The 14,999-nt window shown below is 40.2% G+C and overlaps 3 protein-coding genes across 3 annotated transcripts in view; 1 reads left to right on the top strand and 2 right to left on the bottom strand.

Annotated features, from left to right (window-relative positions):
• Positions 1-132: 132 nt before the first annotated feature.
• On the bottom strand, positions 133-2,602 carry LOC110059704 (chromosome transmission fidelity protein 8 homolog). Its single transcript, XM_020766427.2, has 3 exons — positions 2,407-2,602; positions 2,129-2,240; positions 133-1,099 (listed from the first exon to the last, which is right to left on the bottom strand). Exons 1-3 carry the CDS (start codon positions 2,427-2,429, stop codon positions 881-883), a joined length of 354 nt encoding a protein of 117 aa, XP_020622086.1. The 5' UTR covers positions 2,430-2,602; the 3' UTR covers positions 133-880.
• Positions 2,603-3,376: 774 nt separating this feature from the next.
• LOC110059702 (ataxin-3-like) lies at positions 3,377-11,497 on the bottom strand. Its single transcript, XM_020766425.2, has 11 exons — positions 11,442-11,497; positions 11,296-11,344; positions 10,163-10,278; positions 9,630-9,674; positions 7,716-7,801; positions 7,483-7,549; positions 5,832-5,919; positions 5,296-5,469; positions 4,632-4,686; positions 4,372-4,481; positions 3,377-3,632 (listed from the first exon to the last, which is right to left on the bottom strand). The coding sequence occupies exons 1-11, from the start codon at positions 11,463-11,465 to the stop codon at positions 3,574-3,576; spliced, it is 873 nt and encodes a 290-aa protein (XP_020622084.1). The 5' UTR covers positions 11,466-11,497; the 3' UTR covers positions 3,377-3,573.
• Positions 11,483-14,999, top strand: part of LOC110059705 (E3 ubiquitin-protein ligase MARCHF6-like) — a 28,434-nt gene continuing 24,917 nt past the window's right edge. Inside the window, exons 1-2 of the mRNA XM_089297707.1 lie at positions 11,483-11,580; positions 11,797-11,896. Of these exons, the coding sequence (XP_089153833.1) occupies positions 11,562-11,580; positions 11,797-11,896 (119 nt within the window). The 5' untranslated portion in view covers positions 11,483-11,561. The remainder of the gene's footprint in view (positions 11,581-11,796; positions 11,897-14,999) is intronic.

Raw genomic sequence — 14,999 nt, 5'->3', positions numbered from 1 at the left:
ACCCTGCTCTGACATAGTGCCCTCCTCCGAATAAACACCCACCCTTTTGGCCAAAATAGCAAATACATGCCCCTCATCCAATAAGCTCCCCCTTGCCCCTCAATTTCATAAATAGTAGTGATACAAGGGAAACCTGTTTCTGTTTGACTTTATTTATAATCTTTTAAGCTTCAACCACACTAGCGTCAACATACATGTAGGAAAACAGTTTCTTTTCTGTTAAGTCACTTCCAGTTTATTTCCATCTCCATGTGCTAGCAGAGTTCTATTATGTGCATCATCTGTTCTTTTAATTTTTGTCCTCTTGTCACAGTCTTTATAAATGCCGTAAACTTGAATCCCAGGCTCAGCTAGACTATTCTCTTGTGTTTGAGGACTGGTAATGTTTATACAATCATTAAATTATTGGGATGTACTTGGAGAAAAACTGTGCCTCCAACTTGATTAACTAGTGTCCTGGCACGTGAGGGAATACAGTAGACATTTCGGAGAACTGTACCGGAGGAATTTCTTCCAACACTGCAAGTTGTTTACCAAATTAAAGTGACCTTGATGTTTTGAGTAGTGTTACTGGTCATCTTCATCAAATTATGAGGAGTCTGAATGCCTTGCATCCGACTGCTTGAAAAAAATAATTCCCAGCAAAATTCAAAGCACCTTACAAATCTGACCTGGCTCATCCTTGGAGACCCAGGGGCAGCTAGTTGGGACATCACAATATTTTTGGGCAAAAGTTTACATCAAGAGTGGAGCTTCTGCCTGAAAACATTGCCTGCCTGAAAATATTGCATCATCTCAACTAGCTGCCCTTGGGTCACCAAAGATGGACAGCTGGGCTCAATGGGACCATGTCAAAGGCATCATGCAATAATGTTCAGTATCACCTTGATATTGGTACAGTCTTGAAAACAATTGGCTTAGGTCGGGTCTTGAAAATAATTTTCTTCTTCACCAATGCACAGACATCATAATGTGTTTCCCCTTTCTTGTCATGATTGTCCTCATCATTGGTTTTCTTGTGTAGTACTGCATATGGCTTGTCCAAGTCAACAACTTTACCAGTGAGTAGATGGTGACCAATGATAAGCATTGGTGTTCCCTGTAATGAACCCAAAGGGCACACTTTCATATTTGTAATTTAATTGTGATCAATATTGATTTCTTTATATGATATCAATATGATAAGGGATGGTGAATGGTAAAATCTGAGACTTATGGAGACACTGTAAGCCTTATTTGAAAATTCAATACTTTGAGCACCATAATTTTCTAAGAACCATTTCCCACTCTAATATGTTGTCAAGAAGACAGGGATATTGTCATGATTTTCTAGTATTTGATAAAACATTTTCAGCCTGGACTAACCAGTGGTGGATCCAGACCTTGAGCTAAGGGGGTGGGGGCTGGTTTTGTTTTACTTGCCCTGCCAGCTTTTCTTTACCCAAAATAAGGGTAGATCCTAGATCCGCCACTGCTAGCATTAAAATTTCAGTGCAGTGTGTGCCTCTATGTTGGACGTTTGGTGGCTTAACACTCCAAATTGAATGGCACTAGTCTTTATTAGTATAAATGTTCCAGCTGTGACAGGCAAGGCATTGTACCCTTACAACATCTCTATGCCCCACATAAGCATAAATGGATATGCTGACCTGTTTATGGGACTAGCTGGATAAAATACTAGGGGGTGGGGGTACCTGCAATGGACTAGCACATCTAGAGGTAACAAGACTCTTCTCTGTCCCTCCACAGCTCTCTGTTCCCTGATCAAACATGTATCCCTAAACGGTGATAGTGAAAACTATGGGTGACAGGGTAGGGAAAAACAAACTAAAAGTAGCTTGTGAACAGGGTTCCTAGCGGGATATATAGGCGACAAACAATTGACGCCGAATACCTTACTAGGGAGTCTGTTGACAGTCATAATGTTTATTCGGTGGTCGCATTGGTGAGCTTATTAAACGGGGTCCAGTATTAAGATCCCGCTGCTTTGGGTTTGTAAGTCAAGAATAATATTAGGAATTTCACAAGCAGTAAATTCAGGTCGTTGTGAACAATATAAGCTCAATACAGTCTACTACTTTTCTGATTATCAACCACGTTAGAGAAGACAGTCGTTCGCTTTACCGACCTTTCCATCGAAATGCAAGTCACCGATGGCCTTCCCTTCCAAACTGACGTCTTCCTTTGTCTCCAGTGTGCCCTGAAGTTCAATTATCGTCCAGTTATCAACGCCTGGAGCCCTGTAATAATCATTTAACAACGATTTACACGATCGATCGAATTAAGTTCGCGATCAAGCGTTGTAGGCTTAAAATTAGAACGATCGAATTAAAACGCTGAAACCTCGAAGAAAGTTCGTAATTATAAAAACACGTTCAATCAAATTTAACATCACGTACTGCTTACATTGATATCAATATCTGTACCATCTTGACTATTCCAGGATCGAACCCCGGCCAAAATGCCAACGTTTCTTATCCGAGTCAAAATGACGCTCTCTTCCGTGGACGATGTAAATTTCCCGCGAAATTTGCTAATTATCGTTATTTGAAAGACCGCTGACCAGGTGACCGAGGTGTCTCGGGCTCATCTGGGTGGGAGGAAGGCCGGGCCAGTGCCTGCCCCACCTAAATCATCTTTTCCCCCTGCTTCTTACCGTCTCATTAGTTGTGCCCCCTGTCCTTTATCCACCTAACACCTGCTTCATAGCATTGCCACCCCCTTTTCACCCAGGTTCCTTCTTCCCCACCCTCTCAAAGGTGTCAGGTAAGTGCAAAAATATAATATTCTGAAACCTTTTTTCTTTGTTTTTCAAGTCTCCCCGGTTGACCTTCTTCATGCCTTTTTAAGTAACTTCAAAATGCCAGTTACTCTAACTCATCTATAGAGATTAACCCTTCCCAACACAAGTCAGTGTTTTGAAAACTGCTACACCATTGGAAAATAAGGTGAAGCACATTTTTTATGCAAATTGAAGTGGATACAAAAATAATTAATATTTTAGTACAAGTCCTACAGTGTTGGGTGTGGTATTAAAGAGAGAAGTAAGCTTAGAGAATAGGGGCTGGAATCAAAGGCTTAAAACAAAAAAAAAAGAATGTCAAGCTACAATTTGAGGCAACTCACCAATAACAATAAATATATTAAACAAAGAAAAAGAAAAAGGTTCAAAGGGGTTAAGGAGGCATGATAGCAAGTTGTATACATAAAGGCAAGTGGAAGAAAGGGCCAAAAATTTGTGTTCAGTGGATGGGTGGTCAATAAGGACGTGAAGTATAACAAGGCCGGCGTGAGTAACAGTAAGCACTGATTCACTCACTTCATATTAATTATGATTATTATATTTCAACTATAATGGTTGCAGAGACACTCTGAATGGGCTCCAATGCAGTAACATTTATTTTTGGACAAAATTCCATACCTAGTTTACAATAGATCTCTTTTTACACACATTCACACCTTAGGACTAATTTTCAGAGTAGAGAAAGAAGGAAGGAAAAAAATGCTTAAAAAAACTGGAGGACTGTTACAAGCAATTTCATATTCTTCATTCGTTTGTTCATAAAGCATCTGCTAAATCTTCTCAAGAGACAGTTGAAGAGCAATCTGAAGCATTTCCTCTTCGGATAAATCTGAAAACAAGATATGACAACATTGATTCAGCATTAAATATTTTAGTCAAGTATAAATTTTAACTAACATGGGTGACAAGGTGCTCCTATGGTCGGCAGGTTGGACAGATAAAAACTGCCTGAGGCAATATCTGTTTTGGTCAAGTCAGATAAAGGGCCCTTAGTAAATAAAACCACTACTGACTCTGATCAAATTACAGTAACAAGATATAAGAGGTTTAAGAAGGGAGCCCAAAGCAACCCACCACGGCACTTTTCAGTGAGCCCTCAAAGAAAAAAATAAATAAACAAATAAATGAAAATAAATTTTTAATAATTATTTGATTAATGGTGGTCTCCTAATTTGCATCCAGCTGTTTGGCATTGTCATGCAGGGAAGGGAGCACTGTGTTCAACAACCTCAAAGGAGACTATAGAGCAAGCTGATATATTTTTAGTTCCTGTGTATAATTTAAATTATGTGCGTTTATGTCATTAATTTAACACATTAATTACAGGCGTGGATCCATGACGGTTTCCATCATTTTATGGAATCACTCAGAAACCCAGGACAGAGGACTTTAGGGAGTTAAAATCCCCAACATTTCCTGGGAGAGAATGGCTACAGATCCCTTTAGAACCTTGTGCCTAATCAGCACTCATTGTTTTGTAGTTTTGATCACCATTTATCCTTGATCTGCAACCGAGTTGATACTTTTAAATGTGCCACTTCAAAAGTTTTTTTTGTTTATTAGTCTACCTGAGGATGCAGCCTGACTTGTGGGTGGACCTGGACCTGTCATTATTTGTTGAGATAAATCTGCTGTCACTGCAGTTGCAGTTGGATTGCCTGCTTGGTTTTGTTCTTTCCTACAAACAAAGTAGAAAGAATAACTTGTGGTGACCTAAGTCAATTTTGGCAAATGCTCAGGAGAGATGCAGTAGCTCAGCACAGGGAGGTGTAGTCTTCATAAACTGCGCAGAAGAGCAGATGACAAACCTCAACATGTTCAAATTTACCTTGTAAAATATAGTTCTCTTCTTCTTCTTACTTCATCCATATCAGCTGGTTTGTCTGATGAACAAAACATTGCATTTTAATTGACCATGACCAAATTCTCATAATTGTAGTCAATTATCTGTAAAGCTAACCAGTACTAACAGTGACCACTCCCTGTTACATGGTCAGTTATCAGAGTCTCAAAATTCTTGCAAGAAACTGCAAAGAAAATCCTTATTAACTGGCCACCTACTAAAGTGGCCACAGCTACCTTTGGTTGTCCCAGTAAGGGTTGTCTATTGTCCTTACCCCTAATCTTAATTTAACACAGTCACACAGTTTGGTTTTGTTTTGGAAAGTCTCACATTCAAACACATGTTAACTTTAAAAGTAAATATATGAACAATCATATATCAATCAATCATGTCTTCACAAGTTAAGCGCCTTAATCATGTCTGTATTTGAAAAAAATTGACGTTTCTACTCAGCCTCATGCTCATTCCCACAAACTCTCGACTCACTCTTATTAAGCTGCCAACTCCTATTAAACAGCCACCTCCCATTTCCCTGAGGGTGGCCACTTAATGGGGGTTCCACTGTATTGCTAAACAAAATGTATGGAAAAAGGTGCTGAGAACAATATCTGGCTGGCAAAGAGAGAATATAAAACAACTTGTTTTTTACCTTCACCTCCTAATCTAGTGGCTTGCTGAAGAGCAGCTGTTAAGTCTGATTTGTTAACATATGTGTGAGCTGTTGATTTTGAAGGCTTTTTCTCTGGCTTAGCTGGACACAGTTTTAATAACTGGTCTGCTTCACTTTCTGGTAATTTTCCCTCCACAACAAATATTGAATAACCTGTAATGCAAAAGGTATACTAGTGTCTTATGATTTGATGCTTGGAACTGATTACAAACAATAATATTTATTAATAATATTTTAAAACGTGATCCCTGGGGGTGTGGAGGTCTCAAAAAATGAAACATTTTAATGGAAGGTATGAAGATAAACTGGAATTTTCTGACCTTCCTCTTCACACACTCAAATTCTAATTATCTCCCACAAAACAAATATCTACTATCCACCCTGAAAAACTGTATGTCTTCAATATTGGCTGTACGGTGAACGTTTCACACACAAGGGAAAAGGTCCATTTACTCGGGCTAAATGACAGAAGGTCATAAATTGTAATGACTGAAAAAAAGGTCAATTTGAAATACCTTCTGCCTGTAGTTGTGTAAGAAATAATGACAAGTATGTCTCTGTAATAAGTTCTGGTTTGGAAAGTAGCGAGTTGAGGTTAAACCACTGCAAAAAGTGAAAATTACAGATACATTAAAATACCGTAATATTACCAGTCAACACCATAGCCTGCAAACAGGCTCACCTTTGAGTCACAAGCGCGAACGGCGAAGAGCAAAGCAATCTGGCAGGAAGGAGTCTGGTGAAGAGGCACCAAGAAAGTGAGCCTGCCCTGATCTCTCTAATTTTTTTTATTTCTGCTTCATCTGAGCAAAGTGAAATACCATTGGTCGAAAAGTTGGAAATGCGAGAAAACTGCCAATCTATTATGTCTGATGATGAGTGATTAAATCCCCATGGAGTTGGTAATTTACCACACAATAAAAAACAAGTCATCCACATTTCGAGTCAGAGGAAGAGCTGAGTGTGCGTTTTACTGATGTTTTAACAAAGTTCCAGTCTATTTCTGGTTAAATTTCACACTAAAGAGGGAGCAGGAAATAGCAGTTGAAAGTATGTTAATCACTCAAGACATACTTGTCATGTTGCCGACTGCATATGTGAAAAGTAGTTTAATATTACAAACGTATGTGATTACAAGCGGGCAATGAAACAACACTGACAAAGGCGCTTGCCTGTTTACCAGTATCATCAAAGACCAGATTGCCAAAGCACAATCACTTGGAATCAAGTGTGCGTCCTTAGTAGACATAAACTTTGACAGTTTTTCTTCAGCAAAACTTTATCAACAATGGATATCACGCCTACATGTTGTTACGAAAAGATTTACAATTTTCCTGAGAAATCTGAGCTGCCAAAGTTCATACTTCCGGTGAAAATTAATTGACTTATTGTTTTCTGCAGTTTCCGGGGTGGAAATACAAAATTTGCAGAGATCAGAGCTGGCTCACTTCCTTGTCTCGCAGCTTCACCACTTGATTTCGTGCTCGCGGCTACGCCACACACACTTGTGCTCCAATGTGAGCCTGCTCGTAGGCTATCAACACCATTTCATTGGAGTCTCACAAATCAGAATGGGTTTGACGCTGTTTTAAAGATCGAAACATTGCACATTTTAAGGAGTGCCACCCAAACTTGTGGAACATTCTTCAGAGAGAAAAATGTTTAAGATCTGTTTAACAGTAAGGAGGATGATTGACATAAAAATAACAAATACTAAAGTTCTGCAGTATTAATATTAAGTCATTTTCATGCCCAGTGGCAGGCACAGTATAATAAACAGAGAATCAAGGACTCCCTGTTTATGAAATAACTGGGTAGCCACATTCTTTTTTATATTATCTTTTAGCTACAAGCTACACAAATGAGATCCTTTGCAAAGTCTTTAATGAACTTAAAAGGATTCAGTACCATCATGATGGGGTTTTTAATTAAGCAGGTGGGATTTTGTTAGCCTCATAATTTATTCATGCGCAAAAAAAGTTAACCTGACTACTTAACAAGGTGCAGGCAGCTGTTATATGGCACCTGACATAGTTACTTAAACACATTATAAATTAATGAACTAGTATGTTAATTGGACAAATCAGCTCTGTGGTGTCCACACCCAAAATGCTCTCTTTTGACCAATAATATTACTGACAAGAATTTCACATTTCATATCATTACCTGATGACCAAGTTTTCTAATTGTCAGCCAGTGTTGTTGTAAGTTACATATAAATGCTCTCTGGTTCCTAGTTTAAGATAAAACAGATATAATAAATTACTTATTAATTCTTTTTTTAAATTTAGTATTTGCAACTCTTCAGAATTACACTAGCACTGTAACTGTTGCACTAGTTTGTCCAACAATTTTTAAAAATATTTAACATTAAAATATAATGTACCATGAAGGCTTACTGAGGTTTTTCTCTGGCCTGCCTGGCTTCAGGACTTAGGAAAGGAATCAGTTCAATACCCCATACCCTGAGAGCATTACATATCACCTGAAATCAACAACAAACAAGAAACTACTGAGACAAAATTGCTGTTAATATTTCAATTTAGCACTCTCCTTCCAATAACAGGGCTGTGCTCTAGAAGTGCCAGGGTGCCACAGACAACTAACTTTTGCCTTTGGGCGACTGGAAAAACTTACTTTCTTCTGGGCACCCAAGATTTCTTGGTTGGGAACCTTTGGGCTCCTCGTAATTTTTCTTAGACTCTAGCCTTGAATAAGCACCCCCTTTCTAATAAGTGCTCTCCCTTAAGGTTACAGTATACCTTCAGATCAGCAATTTTTTTCAAATTTGGATTTTTGGTTCAAAGTAATGGTCGAAGAGTAATCTCTAATTTTTGAAAACAAAATTGAAAAAAACCTAATATTGGCGGAGAAATGGAGGTTTTACGTTATGGCTGGAAGTAAAAGTTCCCTCTTGATTGACAGCCCTATAACGTGTATGCAATCAACCGAGACAATCAACCAATGAGTGAAGAAGCGAACGTTGGCCTCGCGGATGAAGCTACGGACGTATCAAGCAGGCAAAAAGATCGAGTCAAGAGAAGAGAAAGGTTGTGTAAAATTTGGGACCTTGACAGCAATAACAGCGATGTTTACAGTGACTCTTTTGTTGAGTTCGATACTGATGAATCGTCCAACTCATTGAGATCCATTGGAATATTATCCATCCACATTTGCTCTGCCGCGCTGTCTTTAGTTTGTTCTCGTCGCCCAGCTACTCTAGCGTTCATATCCTTTTTTGTCTTCCCCATTTTGCCAAACCAGCTTCAAGAAAAACCCAGCTGCAGAAAAATTATCTCTCCGCCTTGAGTGCATTGCGAAACGCAAGGTTTTTTTGGAGATTCACGCAAAAATTTCACCGCCAGTTAATGATAGTAAATTTTCCAAGCGCTGATTGGCTCAGTGATCTGAGAACCCAGTTGAAGGCATTTCTAGGCGGAGTTTGTTTGCAAAGCAAGATATTTTTCTTAGCGCTGTTTTCTCGAATAAATTTTTTCACCTGAAGCAGACACTTTAAAGATTTACAACTCAAAAGGAATTTGTTTGTTTGCCCTCAAATTTGGACAGTAGCTAGATTAACATATAAAAAAACAAAAAGGTGTCTGCGAATTGTTTATTTCGAAATACTTTTTCTCCGAGAGCGATTTTTGTACGATCACTTCACATTTTTTAAATCCTATTTCGAAAATGTTCTGTAACTTTTTACTGCAATTGAATATGGAAAAACGCAGACATGCTTTTTTAGCACTTTTTGTCCTGAAACCGAGGAAAAAAATAAAATGGCGAAAAACAAAATTCACTTTGCCTTGTAGCTTCTAAAAGGTGATTAGGATGCTTGCATTTAGTGGCCGTGAAAAAATCGGCAATTCATTTTATTTCAAAATTTTTGGTATGGTTTGATAGCCAGCTCTATAAGCTTTAATTTGATATAGGGGTTTAGGTATCTACAGCTTAAATCGGACGCGCTACATCGCTTGGACGCGAGACACCCCTGAAAGGTATACGGTAACCTTAAAGTGTTGATTTTCATAACATGAGTGTACTACAAAGTATATATTGACTGTATGTGTAATGTTTTCATCTGAACATAATTTTGGATAAACTGATTTGAAACAAACAACACAATGATTATTTATCACTCTTCAGAACAAAATTCTGGAAGGCTTAAAATCTTTGAATTATGGTCTTGGAATCTCAAATCATTATTTTCAGCATAACAGTGAATTTCTAAGTTCTGTACACAAACTACTGGGCCTACGCATCTCTACAAGGCTCAAGTTGAATAGTGTTTGAAATATCATAAGATTCCTTACCTGAATAGAGAAGAATCCACTATCATCCATATTTGAGGATGGTTGCTGATTAAATCAAATGACAGTACATACCACTTAATAGGCACTTAGAACTCACAGATTATAACATAGTCTGCATACGAACCAAGTGTCCCATCAGGCCGGAGCTTATCCCAGTTTCTGTAGTATGAAGTGGCTTGGAGTATTTCTACTCCTCCCTGGATGGGATGCTAGTCCATCGCAGGGTTACCCCCAGCATTAAATTCATTGGTACCCATTATACACCTGGGTTGAGAGAGGCACTGTGAGAGTAAAACGTATCGCTTATGAACACAACACAAAGCCCAGGCCGCTTGATCTGTAGACAAGTGCACAAGCTAACAATGAACCCACCGCACCTCCCAAAAAAACATAGAACAAGCAAATAATGGTCAATACTGGTTGAATTAGTATAAACCTACAATGGCCCTACATAAACCTACAATAGCCTCATGGAACAAAGCATTCTGTCCATTGTAGGGAGGTAGCCACTTGAAGAGGTAGTATGGTAGTACCTTAAGAAATTCTTGATAGTCTTGCGAGGTAACATCTCCCTCTGCCATTCTCTCTCTTTCATCTTCATCTAGCTGAGTTGCTATATCTGCTAGATCTACTGCAGTTAGGTAAGGACCTGAAATATAGAGAAGCCGAGTGTGCAAGAAAATGTGCTATTGGATTGGGATGGGTCTTTGACCTACTAGCTGTTTTAGAGGTGGGTCGTGAAACCTAAATTTTGCCCATATCCCACTTCCCAGTCTATTTTTATGTAAATCCAGGTCCCATCATTTTCCATTTTTTGTTCATGATTTCCAGTCCCAGTGAACTGAATCCCATTTTACCAGTGAAAAAAAAAGGCAAATCCCCTTTACCACAATGATTACACCTTCAGGCCCCTCTCAGAGGGATGTCAGGTTCACCCTTTTAATAGTCTGTTGAATTCTTAGATCAATGGTTTGGCTTTTGTTCACAGTTCTTTTATTGTAATGAAGGGGATCAGAGGAATCAGAACCAAGGGTAAAAAACCTTGGAGGGCGTTGTTGTGGGAAGGGTATGGGAGGTGAGAGAAGAAAGGCCAGGAAACTAGAAAGGAGAAGTGGGAGAAAACAGCAAAATGTTGTTCCTCCCTAGGGAAATAGCCACTGAACACTGGATTTGAATTGGCCTTTACTCAGTTGCATGGTATAATGAGCAGTAAATGGCCCCAAAACACTAAAATATTGATGGTTGAAGTGAAACAAAAGTCACCACTGTCTAGTCGATCATGGGAGAGTTTGGCATGTAATGTTATGCAAATTTCTTTTCCTCAAACACCTTGGAAAACCCCCTGACAGAACGAAGTCTTTAGTTGGAGGAAACCACGTACAGTAATAAAAATCAAAACAGGCTAAGTGGTGTTAATAAAAATTATGACAAGGTTTACACACTGTCACTTCAAAATAACAAGCAAGGTACACAGTGAGCCTGCCGGCCAAATTAATTACGGTGTTTCTTCTCAACTTAAATTGTGACCAGTAGAATAAACAAACGGATTTCATTCCTAATCCATCACGAATCGTATACGACACAAAAGCTTAAACAGTAATTAAGCTTAGAAGCCACACAAGTACTGTACAAAAATAATTCGTTTTAAGTAAGCTAATTAACTCACCTTGTAATAGCGCATTGAGGCAGTGCTGTGCACACAGAGAGCCTTCTTGCTACATTAGGAAAACAAAGCTTTATTACCAATCGTTGTTAACGCATTTATGTTTTTAAAAACTGGAAAACGAAGCAGGGATTGAAGCAAAACATTACCTTTTCGTGGAAGATTGCATCCATATTTACTCTTTATCCAAGCGGAAACTGCGAGCGCCTGGGGCGAGCGAAAGTGCATTGCTTCACAACCCAGAATAGTCTTTGACGAAAGGAAACAAGATGGACGAAGTACACGAAGGTGGGATGAATTATGGCTGTATCTACTTAATTGTATCGTTTTATCGAGAGCTAAATAGTTATTCTTGGAGATTTAACTTGACTCTTCTTGAATATTTCAAAGATTACGCTAAATCGTTCCTTTCTTGTTGAAAATGAAAGCCTTTTAGAGGTCAACGATCTCTTGTTTGAGTTGACGCACAGTTTTGTAATTGTCTTGCTTCTCCTCTTCCTTTAGTCGACATATGCAGGGTTTGTCGAGCTGAAGGGACACATGATAAGCCATTATACCATCCATGTATCTGCACCGGAAGCATAAAATATATACATCAGGAATGGTACGTAAGCTCAATTCGCTCACTTGATGATCGATCTAAAGCTGGGTAAATATCGTTGATTAGAAATGATTGTGGACAGAAAGTGACGAACTAATTACACAGTTTCACAAAGTGTACAACATTTGTTTCAAGCTTGAAGAAATTTAAATAGAATAAAACCGAAAATTCTTGAATATTTAGAAGGCATCCTATGGTTTCCAACCAATATGTGAGGCGGTACGCAGCTCTTACAAGGTTCGCTCTGATTGGTCGACGTAGTTTTAGGATGAAAAAATATTCAATAAGAAGTGGATTAATTAAAAATATAATAAGAAATGAATACCAAGAAATAAATATAGAAGGAAATATAAAAAGATTTCGATGGGAAAGGATATCAGGAACGTAGATCGAATGCATAGGTTGATTTAAGTTAGTTTAGCCTTGAAGTTCTTTGTTACTTTCTTGAAATAAAAGATGCTTCATGCAAGGGTATAAAGTAAGGATGAAGATTTGCCCAGTTACCCTTGTTGCCCTGTAGCCCAGTAGCCTTGTAGCCAATGTAGCCCATGTAGCCCTTGTTGCCCTGTAGCCCTGTAGCCCTGTAGCCTGGTAGCCTTGTAGCCCATGTTGCCCTTGTTGCCCTTGTTGCCCATGTTGCCCATGTTGCCCTTGTTGCCCTTGTTGCCCTTGTTGCCCTTGTTGCCCATGTTGCCCATGTTGCCCTTGTTGCCCTTGTTGCCCTTGTTGCCCTTGTTGCCCTTGTTGCCCTTGTTGCCCTTGTTGCCCTTGTTGCCCATGTTGCCCTTGTTGCCCTTGTTGCCCTTGTTGCCCTTGTTGCCCTTGTTACCCATGTTGCCCTTGTTGCCCTTGTTGCCCTTGTTGCCCTTGTTGCCCATGTTGCCCTTGTTGCCCATGTTGCCCTTGTTGCCCTTGTTGCCCTTGTTGCCCTTGTTGCCCTTGTTGCCCATGTTGCCCTTGTTGCCCTTGTTGCCCTTGTTGCCCTTGTTGCCCATGTTGCCCTTGTTGCCCATGTTGCCCTTGTTGCCCTTGTTGCCCATGTTGCCCATGTTGCCCTTGTTGCCCTTGTTGCCCTTGTTGCCCTTGTTGCCCATGTTGCCCTTGTTGCCCATGTTGCCCATGTTGCCCTTGTTGCCCATGTTGCCCTTGTTGCCCTTGTTGCCCATGTTGCCCTTGTTGCCCTTGTTGCCCTTGTTGCCCTTGTTGCCCATGTTGCCCTTGTTGCCCTTGTTGCCCTTGTTGCCCATGTTGCCCATGTTGCCCTTGTTGCCCTTGTTGCCCTTGTTGCCCATGTTGCCCTTGTTGCCCTTGTTGCCCTTGTTGCCCATGTTGCCCTTGTTGCCCTTGTTGCCCTTGTTGCCCATGTTGCCCATGTTGCCCTTGTTGCCCTTGTTGCCCTTGTTGCCCTTGTTGCCCATGTTGCCCTTGTTGCCCTTGTTGCCCTTGTTGCCCATGTTGCCCTTGTTGCCCATGTTGCCCTTGTTGCCCTTGTTGCCCTTGTTGCCCATGTTGCCCTTGTTGCCCATGTTGCCCTTGTTGCCCTTGTTGCCCTTGTTGCCCTTGTTGCCCATGTTGCCCTTGTTGCCCTTGTTGCCCTTGTTGCCCATGTTGCCCTTGTTGCCCTTGTTGCCCTTGTTGCCCATGTTGCCCTTGTTGCCCTTGTTGCCCTTGTTGCCCATGTTGCCCTTGTTGCCCTTGTTGCCTTGTTGCCCATGTTGCCCTTGTTGCCCTTGTTGCCCTTGTTGCCCTTGTTGCCCATGTTGCCTTGTTGCCCTTGTTGCCCTTGTTGCCCATGTTGCCCTTGTTGCCCTTGTTGCCCTTGTTGCCCTTGTTGCCCTTGTTGCCCATGTTGCCCTTGTTGCCCTTGTTGCTCTTGTTGCCCTTGTTGCCCTTGTTGCCCTTGTTGCCCTTGTTGCCCTTGTTGCCCTTGTTGCCCTTGTTGCCCATGTTGCCCTTGTTGCCCTTGTTGCCCTTGTTGCCCATGTTGCCCTTGTTGCCCATGTTGCCCTTGTTGCCCTTGTTGCCCTTGTTGCCCTTGTTGCCCTTGTTGCCCTTGTTGCCCTTGTTGCCCTTGTTGCCCATGTTGCCCTTGTTGCCCATGTTGCCCATGTTGCCCTTGTTGCCCTTGTTGCCCTTGTTGCCCATGTTGCCCTTGTTGTCCATGTTGCCCTTGTTGCCTTGTTGCTCTAATTAGTTTTTAGATATTGTTTGACCAAAATATGTAAGAATAGGTTTTGTCGCTAAATTCTAAATTACGATTTAAATGGACGTTGAGAGGCCTACAGGCTGGAAACTTGTTCGCTTGATTCTGGGTTCCAAGGTACCAAGTGGATCTGTTTGTACTGAAATAAGGACATTGGATAGGATTGCAGATGTTTACTATACTTCTCTCTCCATCTTCAACCGAAATCTTCGCTGTAAATCGTCTTGCATGGATAAGAGCACTCTATTTATACTAACAAAATACGTGGTTGCATCATTCGAGATACAATTTTGAAGAAGGTTGAATAAAGTCAGCTTGAAACCTGAAAGAGCCCGATTAAACTAAACTACATGTCAATTTGAAACCTCGATAAATACAGCTGATTCAGTGGTCTCTAGAGAGGTGTTTTGCAATGTCCATCTAGAGAATGTACGCCCAGCTTAGAAAGCTGTGTAAAGCCAACTGCAATTTACAACATAAATTGAAAATTGATTTTTCTTTCGCTTAATCATTTCAGTTTGTTTAGCATAAAATACATTCATTCTATTAACCCTTTGGATACCAAACTTTAGCCAAAAAGTACCGTTTTTAACCGTTTTAGCTGCCATGATGCTAAATAAGCCTAAGTTTTGCTAAGAAAGTTTTTTTTTCACTAAAAGGAGAGATTTTTCGAAGATTGTTACAAAATTGAGCAAAATTTCCATTCCGGGCATGCGCATAAGCCAAAATTTGGACTTTTTTTTTCTTGCCATTAACCGTTCTCAATTTTGTTTGTTGCCCCTTTCCTTTCTGTTTTTCTCGGCCCTTTTACACTGGCTACTTTTTGCACTGTATGTTCTTTTTGGCTGCCATGAAAAGTTGGATGTTAATTATGGGCGAAGCCTAGAAATGGACCTTGATCAA

The sequence above is a fragment of the Orbicella faveolata genome, unplaced genomic scaffold (assembly GCF_042242905.1).
Source record: "Orbicella faveolata isolate gen_17 unplaced genomic scaffold, um_ofav_v1 contig_3, whole genome shotgun sequence".
In the NCBI taxonomy this organism is placed as follows: Eukaryota; Metazoa; Cnidaria; class Anthozoa; order Scleractinia; family Merulinidae; genus Orbicella; species Orbicella faveolata.
The sequence above is the reverse complement of the archived record's forward strand: the minus strand, read 5'-3'. Positions and strand labels throughout refer to the sequence as shown.